Source organism: Microtus pennsylvanicus, chromosome 1 (assembly GCF_037038515.1).
Source record: "Microtus pennsylvanicus isolate mMicPen1 chromosome 1, mMicPen1.hap1, whole genome shotgun sequence".
Taxonomy (NCBI): Eukaryota; Metazoa; Chordata; class Mammalia; order Rodentia; family Cricetidae; genus Microtus; species Microtus pennsylvanicus.
In genome coordinates, this window is record NC_134579.1 from 35,358,372 (window position 1) to 35,385,283 (window position 26,912).

The 26,912-nt window shown below is 45.9% G+C and overlaps 1 protein-coding gene across 1 annotated transcript in view; it reads left to right on the plus strand.

Annotated features, from left to right (window-relative positions):
* Pcp4 (Purkinje cell protein 4) overlaps positions 1-17,846 on the plus strand; it is a 59,770-nt gene extending 41,924 nt beyond the window's left edge. Inside the window, exon 3 of the mRNA XM_075954577.1 lies at positions 17,447-17,846. Within this exon, the coding sequence (XP_075810692.1) occupies positions 17,447-17,574 (128 nt within the window). The 3' untranslated portion in view covers positions 17,575-17,846. The remainder of the gene's footprint in view (positions 1-17,446) is intronic.
* The last annotated feature ends 9,066 nt before the right edge of the window (positions 17,847-26,912 follow it).

Below are 26,912 nucleotides of genomic sequence, written 5' to 3' on the forward strand. Positions count from 1 at the left end.
CACCACTCACATACACATGTACACACACAGACACATACACTCAAGCATGTGTGCATTCTTTTCCCACCTCTCTCTCTCTCTCTCTCTCTCTCTCTCTCTCTCTCTCTCTCTCTCTCTCTCTCACACACACACACACACACACACACACCCGCTATCATGGCATCTGCTTTGTGTTGGCCAGCTCTCCCTGAGCACGGGGCCTGCCCGGGAGTGTGTTGATAAACCCAGTGACACTCCACTGAAGAAAACTGCTTTGCCCTCCAGGGCTTCTTGAGTGGGACCTTGTGCTCTTTTCTCTTCTCCATGCTGGGATTTTGTCTGACTCAAACCTGCACTAAAACAACTCCCCAATGACCTCCTGCTCCACCTATAGGTCAATGCGTCATGCAGCCCTCACCAGACAAGCTGTTTGCAGTAGGCGGTTAACACAGAGACCCACAAGCAGACAGCTTGCAGGTGGTGAGAAGGCCTGCAGCACTCAGCCATAAACAGGCGTCTTTAGTAAACCTCTTCCACCAGGGTTCAGGGTTCCATGTGGAAGCAGAGGCAGGAAGATTGTAAGAGCGAGAGGCAGTGGAAGACTTTAAGGAGACGGTGCCTTTTATACACGACAGTACTGGTACACATACGAACTCACAGAGACCATGACAGCACACATAAGAATCCATACGAACACAGAGACCATGACAGCATGCATGAGAATCCATATGAACTCACAGAGACCATGACAGCACACATAAGAATCCATACGAACTCACAGAGACTGTGACAGCACTCATAAGAATCCATACGAACTCACAGACTGTGACAGCACACATAAGAATCCATACGAACACAGAGACCATGACAGCATGCATAAGAATCCATACGAACACAGAGACCATGACAACACACATAAGAATCCATACGAACACAGAGACCATGACAACACACATAAGAATCCATACGAACACAGAGACCATGACAGCATGCATGAGAATCCATACGAACTCACAGAGACCATGACAGCACACATAAGAATCCATACGAACACAGAGACCATGACAACACACATAAGAATCCATACGAACACAGAGACCATGACAACACACATAAGAATCCATACGAACACAGAGACCATGACAGCATGCATGAGAATCCATACGAACTCACAGAGACCATGACAGCACACATAAGAATCCATACGAACACAGAGACCATGACAGCACACATAAGAATCCATACGAACTCACAGAAACCATGGCAGCACGCACAAGAATCCGATCTTTTATTGCAAAAACAGCATTTCCAGGCAGCTGAATGTGTAAAAGGGTGCCTTTTCTTGGACAATACTCTGGTCTGCATCCACTTTTTCAGGGTGGATCCATGACCATCATTCAGATGAGTTCAGGTATAGACAACAAAGTCCCACTCATCACATGGCGGTGATATGGACACCTATGATTAAATTACTGCTGTTTTTCAGCCAGAATATTCCTATTATCTTTTGTAATTTTGAAGCTGTTTTCCCTGTCAGTCAAGGCTATGCCACTCGGCTCTAAGCCTTTTGAACATGTGCCTGAAGCGTCCACACTCTGCCTGCCTCAGTTCTGGTCTCTGGTGTCCAGTGAGAATTACTTGTCGAAAGATTATCATCTGCCCCTTTTATTGACACTTAAATTATGGCTCTGTCTGAAAGAGCAGAGTGTAATTTTGAAGTTAGTAGCTAGATGTGCTTGTGGGCAAGGAAGCTACGGTCTTAGAAGACGTGAGACACACAGAGACACAAATTTCACTCTTTCTGTTCACACATCTCAGAGTTGAACAAATCCACAAAATCCTGCCAATTATGTGTCTGGGTTTGACACAGCCCCATAGGTCACCCTCGTCATTCACAGGGAGTGAAATGTAATTCCCCACTGTATGTTTCTAGGCTCAGCTTAGGATGTCTCTTGCGAAAGGTGGGCTGTAACCGCTCTTGGGAGATGTTTCCATTCTATAATGCACTAATGTCAGGTGATTTTTAAAGAATTCTGTCTCAATTGCAACCCTTGCTGGTTCCAGTTGCTATCCCGTGGGCACCTGCAGTCCAAATATGTCCTCTCCCACTTCTCACACTTTTGATCTAGGCAGGAAGGCTCCTATTACCTCTGTTGATAATTACAGTGCCTCAAAAGATGGCGTTTTAACAATCAGCTGGAAAATATGTGTTTAAGTTTTTAAATTTTATTTGTGTGAATGCTTTGCCTACATGCGTGTCTGTGTACCACATGCATGCATCATTTATGTAGGTGAGAAGAAGGCATTAAATCCCTTGGAACTGGAGTCATAGATGGTTGTGAGCCACCACATGGGTGCTGGAGATTGAACCACAGTCCTCTGGAAGAACAGTCAGTAACCTCTGTGCCATCTCTCCAACCTCTGAATATAGGTTGGATCACATGCCTGATATGTTAGTTTATTTTCTGTCATCATGATGGATACCACGACCAAAGCTACATGGAAAGAGATTACCACCTCCAGGCACAATCCATCCTTGAGGGAAGTTGCCCGTTTAAACCTGACTCAAAAAACAAGCAAACAGAAAGAAACATGGAGACATGCTGGTTCTAGGTAACTCTCTGGCTGATGCTCCTCTGGTTTTATTACACAGCTCATGCCCATGTTCCTAGGTGTGCTAGGTGTGGTGCCACAAACAGTAGGCTTGGACCACCCTCACCAACATCAATCAAGATGTCCCATGGACGTAGAGCAGACTGATATGGGCAGTCCCCAAGAGTTTCCCTCTTCCTATGTGACTCCAGGCTTGGTCAAGTTGAGAATAAAAACTAACTAGCAGCTGATGACGGAAATTTCTCTCTCTTTCTGGAACTCACGAAGGGACCGAAATGAGCGTGTTTTTGTTTTGGTCTGTAAGAGTGCTTCCGCGGCACTTGCCTGCTGGTTACATTGCATGGTGGCTGAAGCAGCTGGTTCTCCTTGTTCATCCACCTGCCCTGATGCGAAAGAAGCCCGGAGTTCACCAACCTGGGGAAGCTTCCTGGAATTGGTTATCAGAACATTGTTAGGTGCTGCTTAAGGCCAACTCTGAAACCACAGTCAGTTTTCCCGGGCCCAGGGACCACCTTGTGTGGAGTGGCATTTCATTTCTTCTTGGGTTTTAGTTTACTGTATTTATTTTTGTGTGTGAGTATAAATAATATATGTATATGTGTGCCTATAGTGTGTGTACCTGTGTGTGAGTATGAATGTGTGTGTGTATGTGTGTGTGGAGGCCAAGTGATGACCTTAAGTGTTATTCCTCAGGTTTTGTGGCACTGTCTACCTTACGTTTTGTTTTTAATATTTTTGGAGACAGGGCCTCTATTCCTGACCGAGACCTCCCCTTGCATGTAAGCTAGGCTGATTGGCCAGTGGGCCTCAGGGATCTGCCCGTTTCCACCTCTCTGGCGCCAAGATCACAAGCACATACCACTCTGCCTGACTTTTGTTTCAGGGTGTGTTCAGGGGATCCAGAACAGGTCTTCATGCCTGTAAGGTAAGCTCTTCACTTCCTGAACCATTTCCCAAGCCCAGGTTTCATTTCTACTTCATTTTTATACCATCTGGGCCTACTGCACTCCCGGTAACTAGAACGAAGCTTAAGCTTCAGGTGAACCATCTCTAAGGCGTGATTTCCAACCCCTGAACCAGTGTTTGTCTGGGCGCTGGAGTCAGCCTTCCATGCAAGCAGACAGAAGTCAGATGTCTTCATTTCAGACGCAGGGTAGTGGGAGGCCACAGATGTGGGCATGGAGGTCAGAGTGTGATGCTCAGATGCCAAGGACAATCTCTGGTACTCAAGGCACATCTTCGCATGGATAGAAACATGTAGGATTGATCATTACACAAATATTCATCCATGATTTTTGTTTTAAAAATATACGGAGAGGGCAGACATCTTCACAGTGGTGCCAGTTTCCGCCTTCTGCTTCATCAACGCATTCAAAAGCACATGAGATTTGAGGCTGGTGACGGCCCAGGTAAAGGGTACCTCTGCTCAGTCCACTCAGCCCTGATGAGCTTGCCTCTGGCCGCTTTGCAGGTCCTCTTTCAGAATTCCATTTAGAGATTTGCACCTAAAGTCAAATTCCACACACAGCAGGCTCATCTGTTTGCATCCAAAAAAGACAGTACAGCAATCTTTGACAATATGCAAAGAAAACAGCTGTCTGCCTGGATTAGAGGCACAGAACTGGAAAGCCAGGACAAAGGTGTCTTATGAGATAGAGCCTGGCTTGGCAGCAGTGGGAGCCATAGGGGAAAAGGCATTATCAGCTGAGGATGATGGGGACAGCTCGCTCTGCTAGGAAAGCATTTTAATCAAAAAGAAGGGGGTAGGGAGGGAGAGGAAAGGCTGAGTTTTGCCTGCTACTTCCGGCTGGGGGGGGGCAATGCTATCTGTCATACTGAGGTTTGATTCCAACATCTTGATGAGCAGAGCCTCTTTTTCTTCTGAGCCCTGGGGCGTGTATCCTATTTGCCTGATTTCTTCCTTTCCTCTTTCATGTCAGGCAGTCTGTGGACTAGGATGGGGGAGAGTTACAGACACTCGGTGGACTCCGGGGTGTACATCAGGGAGGCTCGGTGGACTCTGGGGTGTACGCCAGTGAGGCTCTTTTCAGGCTTAACGTGTGTGGCAGCTTTGATTGTATTTGACTGTTCTTCCTACCGAAAACAAAGGAGGTGTCTGCTCAGGCGAGCTCGCAGTTCAGGAGCTCAAGACATAGGTACGGTTTGTATGACAAGGAACACTTGATACCTGGGAGATCTAGGCAGGGTCAGGGACGGGAGAAAGACTGATGGTTCAAAAGCTGTGGAAACGATTTAAAAAGGGACCCAAAGTAGAGAGAAAGGAATCAGTGACAGCGTAGGAAAACCCTCCTCCTAGTTGCTGCATCTGCCCTGCCCACTGTTTCCGTAGTCAAGTCCTGGGGGAGCCATGCTCTTTCAAGAGATTAAAATGTGTTGTTACATGAAAAGCGGATTGCTATACTCTGCAGAGGAGAAGATCACACCAAGGGGGCCTTGCCTGCAGCTGGTGGCTGGAAAAGGGTATGGATGCAAAGGAAATATCTCTATGAAGCATCATGGAAGATGTTCCAGTACTTGGGATAGAATCCAGAGCCTGACACTCGGGGCGGAATCCCAGGCAAGGATGCTACTCCTAAGATGTATTTATGGCCCCTTCCGAAACAGCTTTTCATTTAGACAAGGTCTTAAAGTCAAGGTGCTCGGACTGTCCTTGAACTGATCCTCCGGGGTAGCTGGGATCATAGTGCTGCACCTTCAGACTGGTCTCAAACTGAAGTACTTAGAATTGCAACACTGTGGAGAAGTGGCCGCCCACATCAGAAAGTGAGCAGATAACACAGAAGAAGAAAAGGCAAGGGGGAAAAATAACCCACTGTCGTGTGCCTTTGGGTATCCATTATTACCTTAAATCCAGGGTGTCCAGGTGTGGTGCACTCTGGCTGTGACATATGTGTGAGAAATGAGGGTCACCAATGGAAGCTGAAAGCCCAATTAACAGCTTAAATAATAAGCAAGATTATTCTTCTCTCATCAAAGGGAGTCTGGAGGTCAGTATCTTCCAGGGGGCACTGAGAGTCTCTACAACTGTTCTTTCTTCCTCAGGTTAAGAACTCTCCCCTCTGTGGTCTAACATGGCTGCCCAACATTGGCCATTGCATTCATAGTCCAGTCAGCATAAGGCAGGGGCGGCGGGGAAAAGGATACAAGAAGAAATTTTCCTGTTCATATGGTATCAGCGAGAACATAGTTGTACATCCATACCCCGTGGTCGGGATGCTAGAAGCTCTCTTCTGGATAAGCACACACTCAGTCTCCAATTCAAGCTTTTGTATCTAAGAAAAGAGAATAAACAGAGGCTTTAGCAGATGTCACAACATGCACCTGCCCCTGAGGTTCTTGAGCACTTTTGTCCTGGCTGCTGTCTTATGGGGAAGGCTGTGCAGGGTGGGGTGCTGATGGAGGGTGAAGGAGGGAAGGGAGGTACCTCTGTTCTGTGGTCTTCCATCTCCTTGGTTTACATCTGTAGAGAAGGGACTTCAGTTCATTCCATATGCTCCAAGGGGAGGGAGACTCTCAGGATGCTCTCCCCTCCACCCCTAAAGGTTCTGGCATCTTCTTTCTCCTTGCAGTCTCTCCAGTCAAAGCACAGACCATTTCTTTATGTAATGATGTTTCTGTCCTCCCGTCCCTGATGCCGGAGGCGAGGGTAAGATCAGAGGGGCCAGCATTGCAAGTTACCTTAGGAAGTGCTTCATGGCAGGGCACACACACATCACAGGACTTCTAGGAAACAGAGAAGCTTCCTGGGTGGGGCGGAGCGAGGGTCATCCAAGTGATGGGTCATCTAGCAGGAGCCTTTATGGCTCCTAAGGCATCCTAACCCAGAGCACTAGACAAAGGGCAATAAACAAGGCACCCCTGTGCTGCTCCAGGGAAACCCCCTACATCAGGATCTTAGCTCTGACTGTAGTGAAGTTCTCACATTTTTGGCCTCTACCCGGGGCTTGTATTCTCCTTCTATCTTGTGTTCCGGCAGTGCACACACTAGCTGAAACTGACCTGCTCAGCAGAGTTCCCAGGAATTGATTCTCCTAGTTCAGCTTCCTCAGTGCAGGGAGGAAAGCAAAGGAGAACACACTAGATGAGCCAGCCAGCTGTCGTCCCTAATAGTAGTGATCCAGTCTGCCTGGTTTAAGCAATGTATACTCAGTCCTTGTCCCTGTATGAACCCAAACCAGATTCCTGTTCATATCATTTTCCCATATAGGGAGGGACCTCAGAGCATGTACAGACCACCCTTTCTTTCCTGGCCATGCTACTTCTGTGTGCATGACTGTAGCTGTTGCTTTCTTCTAAACAAAGGAATAGTTTTGACGAATACTGTGTCCTAAATATAGAGGCAGGAGCTTTAATCTCTGTCTCTTCAGAGTATGACGGCCTGGTGACAAGCTCTTGAAAAGTGTGGTTGGGATAAACTCTGGTGGGATGTATGCTTTCAAGAAGAGATCAGGACATGGAGCATCCAGTGGCCTGGCTCTCTGGGGACCCAGGAAGGGCATCTACAAGCCAAGAAGGCAGCAGCATCAAGGAAAACCCACTTTGTCTGAAACCCGACCTGGGCTTCAAGTTCTAAGGGTGGGGTGCATGTGGACAATCAATGTTTGTGTCTAAAGCCCGCACACCATTGGGTGTTATTTTGTCCTGTCAGATCTGAAAAATGAGCATGATTAGAAATGAGTTTTGCCTTTCAAGTGCAAAATTATTTTTGAGTGATATGTAGATTGGATTTTGGGGGACTGGACTTGAGGGACATGCGATCCTGTGATCTTTCTTTTCAATCAGTGCCTCTATATTTGCACACACTTGGTTAGATAAGAGCACACACACCATTGTGGATGGGGTAGGCGAGGTTACGTAAGCCAGATACAGCTCCATGGGATGGTGGTCACGGGAAGCCCAGAGTAAACTGTCCTTTTCACATGACCAAATTAGGCTCCTCATCCTCCAAAAGCCAAGCCACTCGGCACTGGACAGCAGGTCTCAGGGTACCTCTATTTTAGGACAAAGAATTACTCTCCCTCGGGAAAAGCTGCGAGTACAAAAAGGGGCTCTCCTGGGAAGTGGGGAGCTTGAGGAATGGGGACCCTGCTTTTGTGTGTTTACGGAAAATCAGAGCAGGAAGTCACCTGCCTGTTGTGGCTGATGCTCGACCTTGCACACTAGTCTCGGCTCGCTGCAGAGACCAGGAAATCGCAATTGTTCACACCAGCTGCCCCCGTGCAGTAAACACAGAGGTGGCTGCAGGGGCCAGCAGGGGCTCTGTGGCTTGTGATCACACCTCCTGCTCAGCTGGGGAATGGCCCTTTCTCATTGCCTCACCAAAGGGACTTTGGATCTCTGCGTGCCCTATTTTCAGCTTTTAAGAACATTTTGTCGTTTTTTTTAAAATGGGGACTTCATAAAATACAGTGCTCAGAGTTCAGTGTGAGCTCTGTGATCCCCTTATGTGCATAAATTTCTTATTATTATTAGTTTCGGTTTTGAGGAAGAAGGTGGCTTTATCTTCTCCAAACTGGCTGTCTTACTGTCTGAGTATGTATTCATCCATTTCAAGGCTTAAGGAATTAAAGCTCCCAATTCCTGTGTGTTTTCTTTGTCATTTTGACTTTGACTATCCCAAGGGTAAGGTTTGGGTCCTCAGAAAGGAACCCACAATGGTTCCCTAAGGCTTTGGTAAGAGAGAGGTGTGGATTCAGCTCAGATGCCCCAACTGCTCTGTGTGGACTTGCTTAATTGTATCAAGGGCAACACAAGTCATAGACTAATTCTTTTGAGTTAATGCTATAGTTTGAAAGATGGTGGGCATCCCGTGAACCCTGGTATTCACATACCCTGCTTGCAGGGTATGCTTAAGTTAAATTCCTGTTATTTCCTTATGCAGTGCTAAGATTTCGGTCCTTTTATAGTACGCTATGTGCTGCGACTCCCAGCGAAGGGAAACTCCTACTCAGGACAATTATATCCCAATTTACTGCTTATGTACCGACTTCTGATCTACAGGATTAGGCCTTAGGAGGTAATTAGTTTCTGTCAAATAAAGCTCAAACTGCAGAGAGCTGTGATTATGTAAATGGAAGCCTTTCCATGCGTGTGTGTGCATATACATGGATGTGTATGCAGTGTGGGGTGTGTTAACATGCGTGTGTGTGCATATACATGGGTGTGTGTGCAGTGTGGGGTGCGTTAAAACTGAAAACTGTGCATTTATGACTTTCTGCTAGCACCAGGAGATGGTGAAGTCATGTTATCATAAACCTAGAAACAAAGTATTCAAGAGTTCCTTTCTGAAGGTCAGGGGTGAATATGGGGTGTGTGTGTGCGTGCGTGCGTGCGTGTGTGTGTGTGTGTAGGCATCAAACTTGGGGTCTTGAACATACTAAGCCTTGCTCCACCACTGTGCCCCATATACCCCATCTCATAATATACTTTTGAATTCTGCTCTATTTCAAACTCTTCATTCTTCCTTGAGCTGGGGTGGGATCTCTAAAGAGCTCTGCCATGCTCTGGGTGACTTTTCACAGCTGTTAATTTCTAAGGAATTAATGTTCTTATTTGAAGTCTGCTACTTAGATTGTGACTGCAGGGATGGGTTACAGCTCACCAAATTGTCATTTCTAAGCCATGGAGAATTTTGCTGGTGCTTCTCTTCCTTGGGAGGGGATTGGACTGTCCCCTCATCTCTTTCTGGTGGCTTACCTGATAAGCCATCTCTCTCTCACACATACACATGTAATACACATACACCACATCATATACACACACCACAAACATACACACACATATCACATACCACAAACACACACATACCACACACCACACACACCACATATACACACACATCATACACCATATACATATCCCACAAATACACCCCTACCCCCTATACCCCACCACACAAACCATGCACACTTACCATGAACACACACACCATACACACATACTGCCCACCTCCCACATCCCACACATGAAAACCATACACACACATCACAAACATACACACACAGAGACATAATACACAAACGCATAGATGCACACACAGGCACACACACACAGACATAGACACACACACACACACACATACACCACAGTTTCCTGTCTGGGTTGGCACCATGCTCTGATTCTGGAACGCTCTAAAATTCTACTTTTTAATGAGCATATTTATCTATTTTCTGCTCTCCTCTGGGAATCAGGAAACCGAGTGTGTTCTCTGCTACACTCCCGTCCTCAGAACAGCGACAGCTCATTGTGTACCCACTGCTAGGAGATAATAAATCCTGGCAAACCGCACCTGGTCAGCCTGGTAGACGTTTGCAGTCTGATTGGTTGAATCGTGTGTTCAGACTGGGAGCTCTGAGGTTGTGATTTCTCCCAGAGCTATGCTAATTACCATATGCAGGAGTCCATCATCCTGGCCTACATCCATGGAGCAGAAATAGCGCGGCATTGCCACATACCCACACAATGTAGAGTAAACCTAGGTTTGGAATGTACTCACCAGGTGATGTTGGGCTAGACACATGGTTATCTCCAATCTTTGTACAATGGGAACAGCAAACATTCCCCATGGTAGCATGTGCAGATGTAGAAACCACATATCAGAGGGGCTTGAAAACCCACAAATCCCAGAGTCAGGTGAGGGATCGTCATAGGCTGGGTTGTGATTCTCTCCCACAGCTCAGTGTGAAGCACTGACCTCTTGTACCTTAAAATGCGACTACATGTGGGGACAGAATCTGTAAGGAGGTGACTAGCACTCACCGAGGCCATTAGGGTGAATGGTAATCGGCAGGACTGGGTCCTGTTAGGAAGGAAGACTGTAAGTGTACAGTCACAGGGATACTCTTTACCATCCAGGGACACGGTGGGAAGGCAGCTCTCTGAAGACTAAAAGAGAGGACCCAGGAGAAACGAGCCTTGCCGATACCTGTTTCAGGTTTCTCCAGATGACAGGAAACACGTCTTACCTGTGGTATTCTGCCACAGTGACCTGACTAACCAAGGGTACTCTTCCAGTCCTGTTGACGGTAGATGGGCAGACCTAAGGACCACCACTGCCACACTAGGCTTGATATCTGTTAGAATCCAAGTGAGCTGTGAGTCTTCATAACACTACCAGAGGCTTGAGATACGCTTGGGATTTTCTGCGGTTGGTAGCAGTTCCATAACTTTGTAAATGAGATTGCCTTTCTTTCCTTCGCCATCAAAAGGTTTATATAAGAAAACCCATGGAAACACATGAGGGAGAACCTAGTTTAGGACCAATAAACAAAGACTCTGGCTAGAATGTGGTCTTTTGACAGGGTTACTGGAATGCTGTCTTGACAAGGCCAGACACATTTCCAGAGCTACTACTTGCCCGGATTTCTGCAAGATGAAGCTGCATTTCAGGAAAGCAGCATCAGCAATATCTGTGGTGGAGTGAAGTATAAAGCTGACTGGGACTGGGACTTTCTAAGTGGACCTTAGAGGGTAGAACAGAAGCACAAGACATCCTGGCACTCAGGGAGAGTAGTTTCTTCATGACGCTTGTGACATTTGCAGGTTTCTGTGACATGTTGTGCTAGTTTGATAAAGTCTCTATTTAGAGGGAAAGGCTTAATTGGCTGGGGTCATTTTCCAAGCTTTGTGTTCTTTGGTCTGTGTGTCTGTCAGTCTGTATGTGTGTGTCCCTATTGTCCCCATATGTAAGAGAGAGGAAGAGAGGACATGCATTGTGATAGGTAGACAGATATATGATGGATAAATGATGAATAGATAGATGGAAAGACAGATGGACGAATGGATAGAAAGATAAATGAATGGAATGGTGGGTGGGTGGGTGGGTGGATGGATGGACGGATAGGTGAAGTGATGGATGGATGGAATGATGGACAGATGGCTGAATTAATGGGCACATGGACAGACAAATAGACAAAATAAATAAATGACAGAAATTGGAGATAGATAGATAGATAGATAGACAGACAGACAGACAGACAGACAGACAGACAGACCATAGGTAGATAGATAATGCCCAGGTAGATGTTGTAATAGTTAATGTCAGTTGTCCAGCCTGGTAAATTTTGATTTCTACTTCCTGTAAGACAAGGTCTTCTAAGTGATAAACTCAAGAGTAGAAGTCTGTGGGGTTGGTGGAGATCATGGTCCATTGCTCACAGGAGACATTGTGGCTATGGGAGCCTTTGTTTTCTAGAGCAAATGGCCAGGAAGTCAGGACTGCCTTCATTCTCCTGATAGAGCTGCGAACTTTAACACAGAGTCTGCTGAGTGGTGTGGACATGCCCTTACTCATGACCACTCTGTGATCAGATTCAGCATTTTATTACCCATGCAGAAGGAAATGACATTTTTCCAGAACTCCAAATAATGTCTGTGCAATCCTAGGCTGGAGTGTTGTGGAAAAATACTGCTTGTTCGGAGTGATAAAAAGCCACCTTTAGAGGTGACTCGTGTAGGGTATTTCCAATTCAGGCATCAGAATCCTAAATAAAAGTGTCAGGTAGGGTCCACCCAGACCGGATACAGTCCTTCAGATATCTTTATGAGACAGTCAATAGAGATAAGAGGAGAGGGTTGCGCTGCCAGGTGGGAAGCACAACGGCACTTTGTACTTGATGCTAATACAGACATACCACCCTCTCATGGAGAGAACAGCTGTCCAGAGAGACCCCTGCCATTCAAGGTCCTCCTAGCTATGGTGGCTGGGGTGGGCCCTTCTGCAGTGTCCAGTCTCTCTATATCCCCTGGCCTGTGAGTTGTGACCAGCGCTGGGTGGCATGAATGGTTGGTCCTTTACCGACTGTGTTTTGAATATGTTTTCCGTAGTTCGAATCACACAGCTGGGGCATTTCTGTAGCAAGCCAGACATACTTAGCTGCCTAGGCTGACCATGAAGCATCCATGATGGCACATGTCTGTTTTTCTCTGAATTAGTGCACAAGTAACCTGTGAATCACGCCAGTAAGTAGATGCAGAGACCCCAGGGCTTAAATGCCTCCTGCTTGCCTGTACCCTCTCTCTCTGCCCCTGCATCCCTGGGCACATATAGCCAAAGGCTTTTTACATTATAGTTTAACTTGGAATAAGGTTTGATCTGCACAGCTGGTAGCCAGGGAAGGAAGTGATTTGACTTCCAGTTCAAAAAAGGAAATCTAGAGCTATGTTAGCTACAGACCTACCTTGGGGTCACGGTGGATAGAGACAATCCTTAATGTCACTCTGATCTAAACTTATGTTGTGTGGTCTTACACGGGAAGATGCAAATGAGCATCTGTTCACCCCAGGACCACAAAGACAGACCAAAGAAAACATGTCCACCCAAGTGTAGCTTTGTCAACCAGCGTCTCCTGCATTTGCTGCAGAGGCATGCATGAGGGCTTGCATACAGCACCATGGGTGACTCAGAGGCAGCTGCATCATCAAAAAGCCCACTCAGCGTGAGTGACAACCCATGAAAACCATATTCCTGCCAGACAGCTCCATGGAAGAGCCTTCCTGCCCTAGAAACTGTTTTCTGCCTTTATAAGTCTGGGAGGGGCCTGGTGAGCTTTGTGATCTGCACTGGTTTCTGAGTCTCCCTGCCTCCTTCCTGGGGAAATTTCTCGGTTTGGAGGGATTAGCTGCTCATCACTCCGTGACACTGGAGGGTAGAAAAAGAAATCATTTCATGTCTATATTTTAACAAAAAGGAAAACCAAGAACCAAGGCAGTTAAAAAACCTTCCCCTGGGTCACAGCAAATGAAGCATCCCCTAATCTTACTCTAGCTGAGCTCCACACCTCTAGTGCCCCCCAAGAGGGTCTGACTGGTGTGGAGAGCTAAGGGCACTGCGGGAACAAATGCATGTGTTTTGTTTATTCTCTAGCCAGATGACAGTGGCAGCCAGTGTCTAACATGGGGTAGAGTTGAGAAATCAGCACACAGTTCCCCTTATCAGTGGGGATGATTAGACTGCTTTATCCTCACCCAGGCCTTCTCTGCTGTACCCTCTTCCAGGTCCCAGGCCCTCAGGTCAGTGATGGGAGGTAACACCCATGCCTTCTTGATTCTTCTTTGGGTATCTGTGTCTGCATGGCTGTACCCGGTTTTCTCTACCTCTTCTCTGAGGTCCTTCCTATGCCATCCTCCTGTGGCCACATCCCTGTCTTCACATCTTCCATCATCTGTGAATCGTGCACTTCTGGTGGCCCCACCGTGGCTTTAACCACACACTTCTTAGCCACACTTCCTTAGAGACCCGTTGTGAATCCATGATAGAGGTGGAAGGTGAGAACGAGGATCCACTGGCCAATAGAAATTACCTATTGGAGGGCATGCTAGTGTCTTAGACCTCAGGCTAGAAGTGTGTGCTCACTTGATAGAGTTGTTCACAACCAGCAGCTGCTAATTGAACACCCATTTGGTGTCAGGCCTTAGGAGAGCTGCTGGAACATGATAAAAAGAGCCCCTTCCTTCCCAGGCCCACACCCTGGAAAAGGGGGTGGCAATAAAGACAAACCAGGGATGGAAAGAAAGAATTAGAGTAATGGAATTAATGATGGATAATAAAGGCTACAGTGGGTTACAATGCAGGCATGTGAGTGTGTATGTGTGTGCGTGTGTGTATGTGTAAACACACATATAGTGTGTTTTCAATGAATATCATATATGTAGAAACAAACCCTAGGGTCTTTGGCCTTCCCGTCTACAATATTGAGAGAGTCTATGACATCAAAAGCAAAAACAGAGTGAGCCCTAAGTTCTGCTCTGGCATGAAGGAGAAGGGAGGTTTTCCTCAGAGTCACCCTGCTTCTGAGCTGTCATCATCACTCAGGACACTCAAAGGGGACCTTGGGAGGTTCCAAAGATGGAAGAGGCTCTGGAGATGGGACCCAGGTGTGATACTCCCCAACTTCTGTGGCCCTCTCTGCTGTTGCTGATTGGTTCTCAGAGCTGGCCTGTCCTGGCTGTCAGAATCCCATCCAACCATTGCAAACCCTTCACTGATACCAACTCTTTGCTCTCAGATCGGATGAACTGTCTGTCTTCCTCCTTTTCTTTCCATCACTCTGGTCCCTGGTACATGAAACTCATGACTTCTTCTGTGACAATGTAGACTTGCCCTGAGGGAAGGCAAGGCTCTGAAGTAAACAGAAAGTGACAAGTCCTTAAATATCAGAAGTTGCTTTGGAAAGCATTGTAATATTTCTCAGAATTGGGTGGGATCAATAAATCACTTTTGGTGGGAGATATTAGTTTAAGATGTAATTGTAAAATTGATTTTTATGACCTGTCCTACTGCTGCATCTTGGATTCCCTAAGTATACATATTTCTCTGTATCTTCATTTATCATTTGTCAAAACATAAAATTATTGTTTTTCCCCATTATTACAAAAGAGAGAAGATGGATCAGGCTTTCAAAATCCGTGGGCTGCAGAAACATTTTTAATCTGAAAAAAAAAAAAACTCTCCCAACCTCCTTTGAGCTGCAACTAATTTCCCCTATTGCCATGACTTTGCAATGGGTGTCGGGTCTCCTCTTGGAGGGAAGGATCTGACATACAATACTCTTGTGAGAAATAGCAACTCACAGAACAGAGGCAGACAGTGTCAATGTTAGTCCAGAGTTAGGGTCCCTGCATATCTGTCATTCTTATCTTTTAGTTCAATTTCATATTTCTCATCATCTGCTTGGGTTGCAGGAAATTCCTGCATTTCCCATGGCCCTGCCCTCCGTATTCACTGCAGTGTGGATCAATATGCCAATGACTCCTTGACCCTGAGGAATGTAGCCAAAGCCTTCCACCATCCTCTCTGTCAGTTGGGCCCCATGGATCGCGGAGGATGCCCCTCAATATTTCCTGTACAATGCACTCTTAAGTCTCAGCTCCTGCAGTCATGGCAGTGAGTTAAAAAGAAAAGTGAATTGATTTAGGTCACAAACCCATCACACTAACAAGGCTTACAAGGCCAGAGGCAGATCACTCGCTCCCAGATGGAAGAGTGCCCGGACTGCTTTAGGCAGAACCTGCTTAGTCTCTAAGAAAATTGAGAGGAGCCTGCTTAAGGATCTGCAATGGAAATGTCATGCCAGTGGCATCTGAAACAAGTGTGGGTTCTCCTGCATATCTCTCATCAATCATCTATCTACCACCTACTGCCTGTCTATCTGTCATTACCTGTCATCTATCTATCTTCTATCATCTATCTATCTATCTATCTATCTATCTATCTATCTATCTATCTATCTCTATCTATCTATCTCTATCTATCTATCTATCTATATCTATATCTATATCTATCTATCTACCATCTATCTGTCATCTATCACCCATCTATCTTCCATCTACCTATCTAGCTGTCATCTTTCTATCAATAATCTATCTTACCTATTTTCTATATATCTATTATTTATCTATTATCTATATTTATCATCTGTCATTTCTATTATCTCCTCCCCTTCACACTCTGTTTTATCTAGTTAGTCTCTCTGCTCCATATGCAAGTCCGGAGTGGTAGGGAGGCTTTTGCATAGGTTCAGGGAAGGTGGGAGCTGCTGCTGTCTCTAGCTTGCATTAACCTTAGTTCCTTTTGACTACCTTCTCTGTAGATAAGAATTTTTGTCTCAACTTAACTTTCTTTTAAAAAGGAATAACAACCTGGCCTTTTCCTAGGATTAACAAATGAGCAAGCTGGCCCTTATGGGCAACTTCCATTCAACTACCTAAGAAGTCACCTGATGTGGGATTCTCCTGTGTATGCTGTGAATATGTTTTATTGGTTAATAAAGAAGCAGCTTTGGCACTATGGCAGCACAGAATAGAATAAGGTGGGAATTCCAAGCAGAGATAGAGAAAAGAAGGTGGAATCAGGGAGATGCCATGTAGCTGCCAAAGGAGACAGATACCCAACAACCTTACCAGTAAACCAAGAACCTCATGGTAAAATACACAGAATAATAGTAATGGGTTAATTTAAGATGTAAGAGTTAGTTGATAAAAAAGCCTAAGCTAATAGGTCAAGAAATGCTGTAATTAATACAGTTTCTGTGTGATTATTTTGGGTCTGGGTAGCTGGGAAATGAACAAGCTGTCTCTGCCTACAGTCTCCCTGAGTCTGGGCTGGGGCCCCAGTGTCTATACTCAAAAACAACAAGAAATTATTCTTTTGATGAGTCCAATGTCCAGCCTTCATTGGGTTGGAGGATGTAAAAAGATGTCCCCTCTCCTTTCTCTGGCAAGAGGATTTTGCTTACTTATTTTTACTTCTGATCCCCTCTCAGGAAGTTCCCAGCACAAAGGCACCATCACCTTAAGTTGTCACTTAGTACCGGCTTGTCAGTGTGAGCCAGTTGGCATCTCTGCCTTAATAGACACGCCACCCAACTTGCCTTGCAGGATCACACTGTATGATTTATGGAAGTGTGATATCTTATGGCGATGGTCAAATAGCGTCATTTGGTTATGAATATAACCACTGCTGGAGCATGGAAAACAATGAGCAAATTCACTAGCAACACGAGGATCTAAAACATCAGCCTGCCAGCTCTGAACACGGTGACCCTCAGCTAGCATTACAGAAACTGTCAAGACCGTGTCAGTGACTTTCACCCTCCTGCCCAAGGGTGGAGTTCAGATAGTCAGAGCTCTGCAGATTCTGAGTGTCTGGAACTTTCCACCATGCTTCCCAGGATTTTGCTTTTCAAACAGGACCCTGTCTTGGGGTGGGTAAACGAGTACCCGAGGGTACACTGTGGTGGGCCACCAGCCTCACACATCTAGACTGCTGCCTGCGCTTCTGTTTTCAGCTAGGTGGTCACCTGATATCTCTGTTTTGTTTTGTTTTGTGATGCAGATGGGCAGAAGAAAGTCCAAGAAGAATTTGACATCGACATGGATGCACCAGAGACAGAGCGTGCGGCTGTGGCCATTCAGTCTCAGTTCAGAAAATTCCAGAAGAAAAAGGCCGGATCACAGTCTTAGTGGGGAAGCTGCTTCCTAGGCAATCCGAAGACACCAAGTTCAACCACCATCCATCAAGAGACGAAAAGAACAAGACCCTAGAGAGACGTCATCCGCACAGCATACACCCCGCTGCAAACCTGACATGCATGTACAGAAACCCATAGTATTTATGCCCCTATAGGAAGGTGTACACAATGAAATTGTGAGTAGCTTAATCAGGTTCTCTCCATTACAATTCCTCTGCAACTCTTTTCCTTGATGTTGTAATAAAAAGGAGATGAGATGAGTGACTCACGCGTCCGCCTTTATTTTTCCCATTAGACGAGGCCGGGAAAGTGTTCCTAAGGTTAAAGGCAACTGCCAGCCTGGCGTCTCTTGTATTCTTCAAGCTTAGAGGTGTAACCAAGTGACTTGTGACAGTGGAGCTATTCATCCTCAACCTGGCAGTGCCTGTCTTGTTAATAGGCTGCTAACTGCCAACAGGTTGTGGCTGGATTTTCTTAGCATGGAAGAATAGTCTGTCCCCTCGACTGTCCGAGATTCAGAGTTTATAACCCACAAGGTTATGGGAGGGCCGTGCATCTGTGGCTGGAATGTCGCCCACATGCGCTCAGCAACTGCATTTCAGATCTACAAAGAGTTGCCTCAAGCCACCAGGGCCATTTTTGTACTTATGTAGCTCCAAGCAGCAAACACATGCTCCAAGGCTCCTCAGTGCTCATGCTGTTTTGTTACTGGTTGACTTCGTTCATCAAAATCTGTAGTTTGGAGAGGATGCCCAATTTCTCTCCAGGTCAAACCTTGTAGGCACATGGTTTCATATGCCTCAGAGAGCTCCCATGGATAGCAAAAAAGTCTGTTTCATGGGAAGCATGGCTCCATGGCATCAGAAGTCAAATACAGGTTGGTAGAATGTGACTGTGAGCTGGCCTTGCACAGCAAGCACCAGGAGCACCAAACATCTATGTTGCTTATGGTTGCTCATTTGAACATTGCTATGAGAGAATCTGAAACAGAAGGGACATTTCACCCAGCACCTGAGAATGCTCTATGCTCTAGGAAGGCACCATGGGTTCTATGGCCTTAGCCATGTGACTCCGGGTGGGTCATAAGCACTTGTGAGAGGAGGGGACAATGTGTCTGAGTGTGCACACTTGCATGCTGGCCTGTGGATGAGTGATGTGGGATGACTTCAGCTAGTGAACAGTAAACAGGACCATTTCTGCAGTGCCAACCAATGGCGACTAAGTGAGATTCCAGATGGGCCAGTCTCCATTGAGAAAACAACAGTTGAGAATACACACTATAAAGAGCAGCTGAGATGGGGGTATGAGTGTCACAGGAATTAGATGGCTTTAGATGTTATCCCCAGGGCTCTCTAAGGCTGCTACCACAAAGTAAGCTGGAACCCCAATACATGCACATGTAAATGCTGTCGTTGTCTGTAGCTATGCTCCCAGCACGGCCACTGCCCCGATCCTCTGATTTTTTTTTTTTTTTGATGTAAAGGAAATGCCCTATTCTTATGGGGTATGGCCTGGCTCTGACAGCTGGAGGCTACCTTGGTTCTAAGGAAGATATTGCCTCCTGCACGACTCTGTAAAGCAGCATATGTTAATGGAGTGGCTCTTCTGATGTCCCCAAGAGTGTGGGAGTTCTCCCTCAGCCTGATAGGGAAGTAAAGGATCTATAAAGTTTGGAGAGGTCTCTCAGAGATTCTTACATGTGTCTTCCATTGCAGTTATAGAGCAAGCACACAACTGCTTTCTTTGTGCCCTAGGGATGAGTTTAACTTTTTACTAGGAGGATGCACGTGGATCTACAGCTCCAGCTGTTGGGGTGGCGGTGAAACATTTGCTTCCCACCAAAAGCATGGTTTGGATGTGTGGTGTCTAGGTCTAGGTCTCACATAGCAAAGGAAGCAGCTTGTGGCTCCAGGCCAAGAAGCCTCCTTCTTGTGGGATGTAGTATTCATCCTAAAAGAAGAAGGAACCCCCTCAGGGTGTGCTACAAGGTGTCTGCAGCTTGGAGTAATGAGTGCTGATTCAGTTATGTTCCATCCACTGAACTGTTATGATCAAGCCCATGGTGCCATGACTGTAAGGCAGGACAGGGTGCTTGCAGGCAGGCTGGTGAAGGAGGGTAGAGAATCATAAATGTGTGGGATAGAGACAGTTAGATCAGGGAACACTGGCAGCAAAGCAGCAACTGGGAGACGCACGTGGACCCTCCCCAGAAATGCAACCCCACTGCAATGCTAGCAAGGCACACAGTGAAGCTAGGCAAGAAGATATTCTGCTTTTGGACTGCAGTGGGTAGATCACCAGAACCCCAGGCAGGACTCATAGCACAGAAGTGTTGAAAATACGCCCATGTTTGATTTGTAAGCTGGCCAGGCTTCCATGGAGAACTTAACCTGCCATAAGAAGGTAGTTTCTTGACATCAATATGCTGATAAAAATCTTGCTTTGTGGTTGTTTTAAGGTTCCCATTGCTGTGAAGAGACACCATGACCGTGGCAACTCTTACAAATGAAAATATTTAATTTGGGCTGACTTGCAAATTCGGAGATTTAGTCCATTATTATCGTAGCAGGGAAACATGGCAGCATGCAGACAGACATGGTGTTGGAGAAGGAGCTGAGAGTTCTGTATCTAGGTTGGCAAGCAAGCAGAATAAGAGAGACCTTTAAAACCTCAAAGCCGATGCACTCCTTCCAACAAGGCTACACCTCTCCTAATAGTGATACTCCCTATGAGCCTTGGGGCGGGGCATTTTTATTCAAAACACCACAGTGGTGTGGCTGGAAAAAAAATAATAATTTAAAATGGAATAGGTAAAATATACATATTTCTACTAGTAAAATCATGAGATCCTTATCGGCACTTGGTCCTGGTTCAGCTCAAACCATGGGTTTCAGCTGTTTATGGTCACATCCATTTAGATCAATAGATCCTGACCCAAGGTAAAATCATTCAATCAGGTTCTTTCTTCTGAGAACTTGAATTGATGATCATGCGACTTTAGCCACTTAATACATGGTGTTGATTTGCAGCTCAAAGAAGAGTATAATAAGTTAAAGCTGAAAAAAAGCATTCAAGTTTTTTAAAAAATTATTATTGCTAATGAAATTATTATTATTTGCGAGAATCTGTAAAAGTCCATTTGGAAGGAGATACAGGAGCATAGAGGGGCAGAGTGAAGACGCAGGATATACAAGCCCATGAGATAGAGAGACAGCCAGGGCTGAGTTACTCATTTGATTGCTATGAACAGGAACCCACTCACAGTAGCTAAAAAAGAGAGAAACCCCAAAAATAGAACATTCAAGACATCCAAGAAAAAAAAGAAACCATAGGCAGGCAGAATTTTTTGAGGTTTATAAGTACCCTGGGGTGCAGTGAGAACGAAGTGACGTCTCCGATATCATCTTTGCAACATTTTACAAATTTCAGTAAAGTTTTAAGTTTTCTTTAAACATGTCTTGAACATTTCTCTTTGTTTTGTTTGTAGACATGGCCCAGTCTTTATTGTCCTTCTATTTGGTACCTTTATGCAAAGTATTCTGCAGCTGCCTTTGCTGCTGTCTATGAAAATGATTGATTTCTGAATATTTTGTTCTGCAAATATTCATCCGAGTGAGCTGTGCAATATGGTGACTTTTAGGAACTTCCTGTGGCTTCTCAGGGAGACAGTCGTATCAGCTGCAAACAATATCATTGTCTCTTCTTTTCTATGACTTTTTAATTCCTTTGCTTTGCCTCTCTTCTCTTCATTGCAATCCACCCTCATGCCTTGCAGAAGGTTTGACCTTATTTCAGGGTGATAGTGATGGTGTCAAGTTGTCTCCCAAGAAAGCCCTAAGCAGGGGTCATACCTTCAGGGCTGAGTGATTTTGACTTCAAATAATCATCTTGTTAAAGTCTTATAAACCTCTTAAGTATTATTGAATGTATATGTTTTCTTGAAGAGTAACCTAGATGAATTAGCATAATCATCACAAGAGACTGGACAGGGATGGAAGCTTAGTGTTAGATTTTCCGAGGGTTTCTGTTTGAGGGGAGGATTCATTCTAGTGTTGGGTCTAGGAGATTACAACCTATATCCCAAATGACAAGGGTGCTATGTCTGGACTCTGTTCTATGATACTCAGTGTCTTAGAGATGCTGTAACAAAATGTCATGGATTTTTCTGACTTAAACTCTTGGCATGTGCCTTCGCATTTTCTGGAGGCTGAAGTCCCAGGTCAAGATGTTGACAGACTTGGTTCCTAGCTATCAGCTGGCTGCTTTATTTCACTGAAGAGAAAGAAGAAAGACAAAGGGAGGAAAAGGGGAGAGAGACAGAGACAGGAAGAAACACACAGAGAAAGAGAGAGAGGCAGGCAGGCAGGCAGACAGACAGACAGACAAACGGTGAAGAAAGTGTTCATTCCTCATTTTTGTAACCAAAGCTTGAACTCCCCATCGTTTCGTCTCAACTTCTGGAGGACTGAGTGGGTGTGCCACTGTGCCTGACCCCTTTGCTATTCTTGTAGGATACTAATCTCATCACAGGAGTCCTAGCTTCATAACATTCTAAGCTTAGTCATGGGTCAAATTCCCCGCCTCCCAATGTCCTAATATTTGGGGTTACGACTTCACCATATTAGTTTAGTACTGGGAACACTCGGTTGGTCTGTGCCATCTGGCTCACTTTAGGGCTTCTTGTTACATAATGGGATCAGGCCAGAGAACGATTGTTCTCTGTTTACCGCTCAGTTGAGTCTCCACAGGCTTTAGCTTTATGCTCACCGGCTGCCTTGGTCCACTTTCGGTTGTTGCTCCCGCTCTGGTTTCCTAACAGCTGTGACAAGCTCCTCTGCTTCCTGTGGCATTGCCCTTTCGAGGTTCTTTGTTCTTTTATTAAAAGGAGCATAATTGAATAAGAATCGGGAGAAAGCAGCCTGCTCTGGTATGTGTAACCTTTCCAGGAGTCAGAGGTCTGCAGAGCTGGATAGTGATGGGTTGGGCAGGACACATACACACACACACACACACACACACCCCACCACCACCACCACCATCACCACCACCATCAGAGGCAGGGCCCTGTGCTGTTCTTTGGGTAACACGGAAGACTGTTAAAAGCAAAACTATTCCCTCTTTTCTCTCTTAACTGTAAAGCCCATTTGAATATGAGGCTCTCGCAGCCTCAAAGCTGCCATGCTCATTATTTCAACGCTGCAGGTCCTCTGCCCCTGGAGTTTAAAGGACGAGGAGGCAGTCCTCCCTGAGTGCTTCCCAAGCTTTCATTTGGGACCTGCTTGCTGCCTTAGCTCCATGATCACTTCCACAGGCTGCCTGCGATCTGACGACCCACAGCAGTTACTGTAGATAAGTTATTGTTCAAGGCCAGGCCCCACTTTTGCCTCAGCCTGATGAACTCCTGTCACGAAGCACCTAGACACCTGGGAACACACTGATTCTGTAGACAAAGGAGGAGCCTACATTCCCAACTGTGTCCTCATGTGAGCCTTAGCCACACCACAAGTGTCATCCTGGTGCCTTGCTCCCTGGTGTACCCCGGGCCACTGTCTACAGGAGTGCTACCCATCACTGTGTTTGGAAACAACAGAGGACTGGTCTGAAGTGGAGCATATGTCTGACTTAAATTGCTAACTCCTCCAGAGGTCTTTGTTGTTGGAAGGAGAGGACTGCTTGTTTGTTTCCTGCTGCCCGGATAGCTTAGAACCAAAATAACCATACAAAAACTGTATTAATTAAATCACTGCTTGGCCCATTAGCTCTTACTTCTTATTGGTTAACTCTTGCATCTTAATTTAACCCATCTCTATTAATCTATGTATCACCATGTGACAGTGGCTTACCAGCAAAGTTTTGGCATTTCTGACTCTGGTAGCAGCTCCATGGCTTCTTTCTGAATCTACCCTTCTTACTCCAAGCATTCAGCCTAGCTTTCCCTACCTAGCTAAGTTTTGCCCTGCTATAGGTCCAAAGCAGTTTCTTTATTCATTAATGGTAATCACAGCACACAGAGAGGACTCCCACATCACTTCGTGAAGGTACTGTGTGAGAGGCATCATCGTTCTAGAAGTCATCCTTCTGATTTTACCATGACGTGCCCACTTTTCTCCTTCTAGTAATTCTCCTTTGGTACCCAGCACATGAGTCTGGCTGTACCACCCTTGCCATATTGTCCTATCCTCCAGACTCAGTCTCTTTTCTCATTGGCTATACTATGAGGTTAGGATGGAGCCAGTAACTTTCTTATGACTTTTGAAGGCCTGTCAGGGGGCACTATCAGCACTATCTTCACTGTTTGGATGGTCCCTTTGCTCTTTCCATGTAATCTCCCCTATTGCTTATCTAGATGTTATACTCACTGGTCCAGCCTTTGCCTGGCCTGTCTTTGCATCAGGGGAATTCCCAGCATTCTCTGGTTCAGACCTGATATACCACTTCCTGAGGTGGATGAGGTAAAACTGACTCCTGGAAAAGATAAGATTGCAGCTCTTGGTGCCTGTTCATGGGAGAAGTTTGTGGTTTGTTTGAGCAGAGATAGATGCTACAAGTCAACTCTGTTCTCCAAGGGCAAGGTTTGTGCAGGCTCAGATCTGCAACAACACACATTGGTTCTAAAAGCCAATGAATGGCCCCTCCTGATTGAAAGGGCAGCTGAGAAATGTAATCTAGCTACATGTACCTGGGCAGAGGAAATAGGTCTCATTTACCTCTGTCCCCCACTCCTCTTGAACAGACTTAGTCCATGGGGTGCTCCTCTTGATAGCATTTATTATAGTGCAAGTTCACAAGCACTGATGTGATACTTTGATTCATCCTTGACTTTTCTACTAAGCCCCATGAGGTTAGGGACATCCATTTTATTGGTTAGCTGTTTTTTTTTTTTTTTAATTTGTAGCAGGAATGGATGAAGAAGGCTGGGGATGTAGCTAAGTGTAGCAAGCTTGCTTGCTCTGCGTGAGCTTTGGGTTCTGTTTCCAGCACTGCAAACAAGAATGAATGAATAAGTGTGGCACGCTCTGTGCTGACCCCATATTCCCCACCATTGCTGAGGGCAGAGGTATACGATAGGGAAATGTTCTAGGCTTTCCTTCAGGAATCAGCCAAGGAAAACCCCGGCCCATCAGAGGTTATAGCAGCCTATATCCTTCTGTCTTCTGTCTAAAGAAGGTTGTGCAAAGTCCCAGTGGTTTGCATTTTCTTGACATTCAGTTGCAATTGGTAGATATAGGCATTCAGAACAAGCAGACATCAGAGCTCAGGGACCTGTCTAGGCTTCCCCATGTTTTCCCCTTGAGACCAAGCACATTCTGAGCTGTGGCCACCTCAGGAGAGATCCCTGTGCTCTGACCCTGAGGTCCTGCACACTGCCTTCTGCATGTATTCTTTTCATGAGAATGAGGTTCTCCCATCCATCAGTTTCATTGTGGACAGCCTGGAACATGAGAACAGTTGAACCAGGCTTTAGTTACGACTGTTAGCAAATTTATCTGTCCTCAATCTCTCTCTCCTTGTGTAAAATGGACATGATATGGCCCTCAGAGGCAAAGATTAAAAAGGCCATCTGTATGTCAGGGCATTATAAGCCAATACACACTTGGCATGTATTGATTGTCTTATATAATATATGGTATGCCCCCATTTTATAGATGAAGAAACAGAGGCTTAGAGAGGATGAGGAGTGAATAGGATCACCAAACTTGGATGAGAATGAGTCCTTTGTTGTCAGGAGCCGTTTCCTCCTAAAATCATTACAGGAACCATCACCCCGGGGAGTCTGCAGAGAACCCCACACCCCCAATTGTGTTAAGAAACCATTCTATTGACAGAGCCTACCCCACACTCAATTAGCTGTTAATAGAGAGCTATATGTTAGCGGAACCCGCCCCACATTCCAAACTATCTAGAGAACTAGGTGTGTCAATCTGTGAACTCCTGGCCTCCGTGACCTGACCGAACATAACCTCCTGGCTGGCCTACATGACCGTGGACCATGCGGCAAGATTCCATGCCCCCGCCCCCATCCCGAGCCAAACTCCTTATCCTATATAAACTGTAACCTATCTCTAATAAACTGAGGCTTCGACAAGAACCCCCGCTTAGCCTCCTTCTTCTCTCTTTGCCCATTATCTTCCAGATAGTGCCTCTCTGTGACCCTGGAATAACTGACTGCAGGGTGGGTTACAACCCCTAGACTGAGTAACCCACCCAAAGTGGTTTACACTTCGTGGGTTTGATTGATTGATCAGCCTGAAGTCTTTGAACCCCCACTTGGTGCTGTATGAGGCATTGAGCATGGGTGTGGATGGTAACACCCTGTGGTTCCTGTCCACATAGAAGACTGACTGGATTCTGCTGTCTCTAGTGACACCATACTGCATCCTTCTGTGGTTCACAGCCTGTGGAGACTTGCAGCCTCTGACAATGGCAGTGGTTAGTAGAATCAGAGCCTCTGAAGACTTCCTTACAGTGGGTGAATGTGCTCCTGTCTCTGTTTGAGAGCTTTGCAGACATGACCAAAACCAGGATATGAGGTGGGAAGACTCTCCAGTCATAGGGTCTGTATATGAGGGAGCCAGGAGGATGTGGTCTGGGAAAGGAGCTGTAATGATGGCAGTGAAGTTGATGGAATGTGCTTTGAGCTTGGATCAAGATCCATGAGCCAAGAACTGCAGGTGGTATCCAGAATCCAGGAAAGACAGGAAGACAGATCCTCTCAGTTCCTCCAGGAAGAACCAGCCCTGCTTGAACTTGTGGTTTGTGTTATAGTCTAAGAGTCAAACCCTAGGATAGCATCAGTAATTTGTATGGTTTGAAGCCACTGGGTGTATGGCACTAACTACAACCGCAATAGAAAGCTAACACAGTGGCACTTTGTCCTGTCCTTTGCCTCTGAACACTTGATGTCTTCATGCAATGATTACTCTTAACATGAGTGTGAATCCCGTTTCAGCTCAGCTAGAGGGAGTTCCCTGAGAGGGAGCATACGAGTTACTCAGATCAGCGAAATGGTGCAGATGGGGTAGCAGAGGTGGCACCATTATCTGCTGGGCATTAAAAATGGGCACAGTAGTGTGACCTCAGATCCTATGTTATCTTGGGGAGGGGGGGAGTCTTGACCACATTACCTCTCCACATCTGCTGGGAGCCCCTGAGGAGGTGTTGATGGCTGCAGTAAGCCATAGGCATCCTTCCCTGCTTGACCATATAGTGGCAGGACAGCTTCAGAGACAGCCTGCAGCCAGCCTCGCTGTCATCACTAATTTACTCCTGCCTGATGGGGCTCAACCTATTTTGTCTGACTTGCCTGCCATCAAGTCAGCAGCCCCTTCA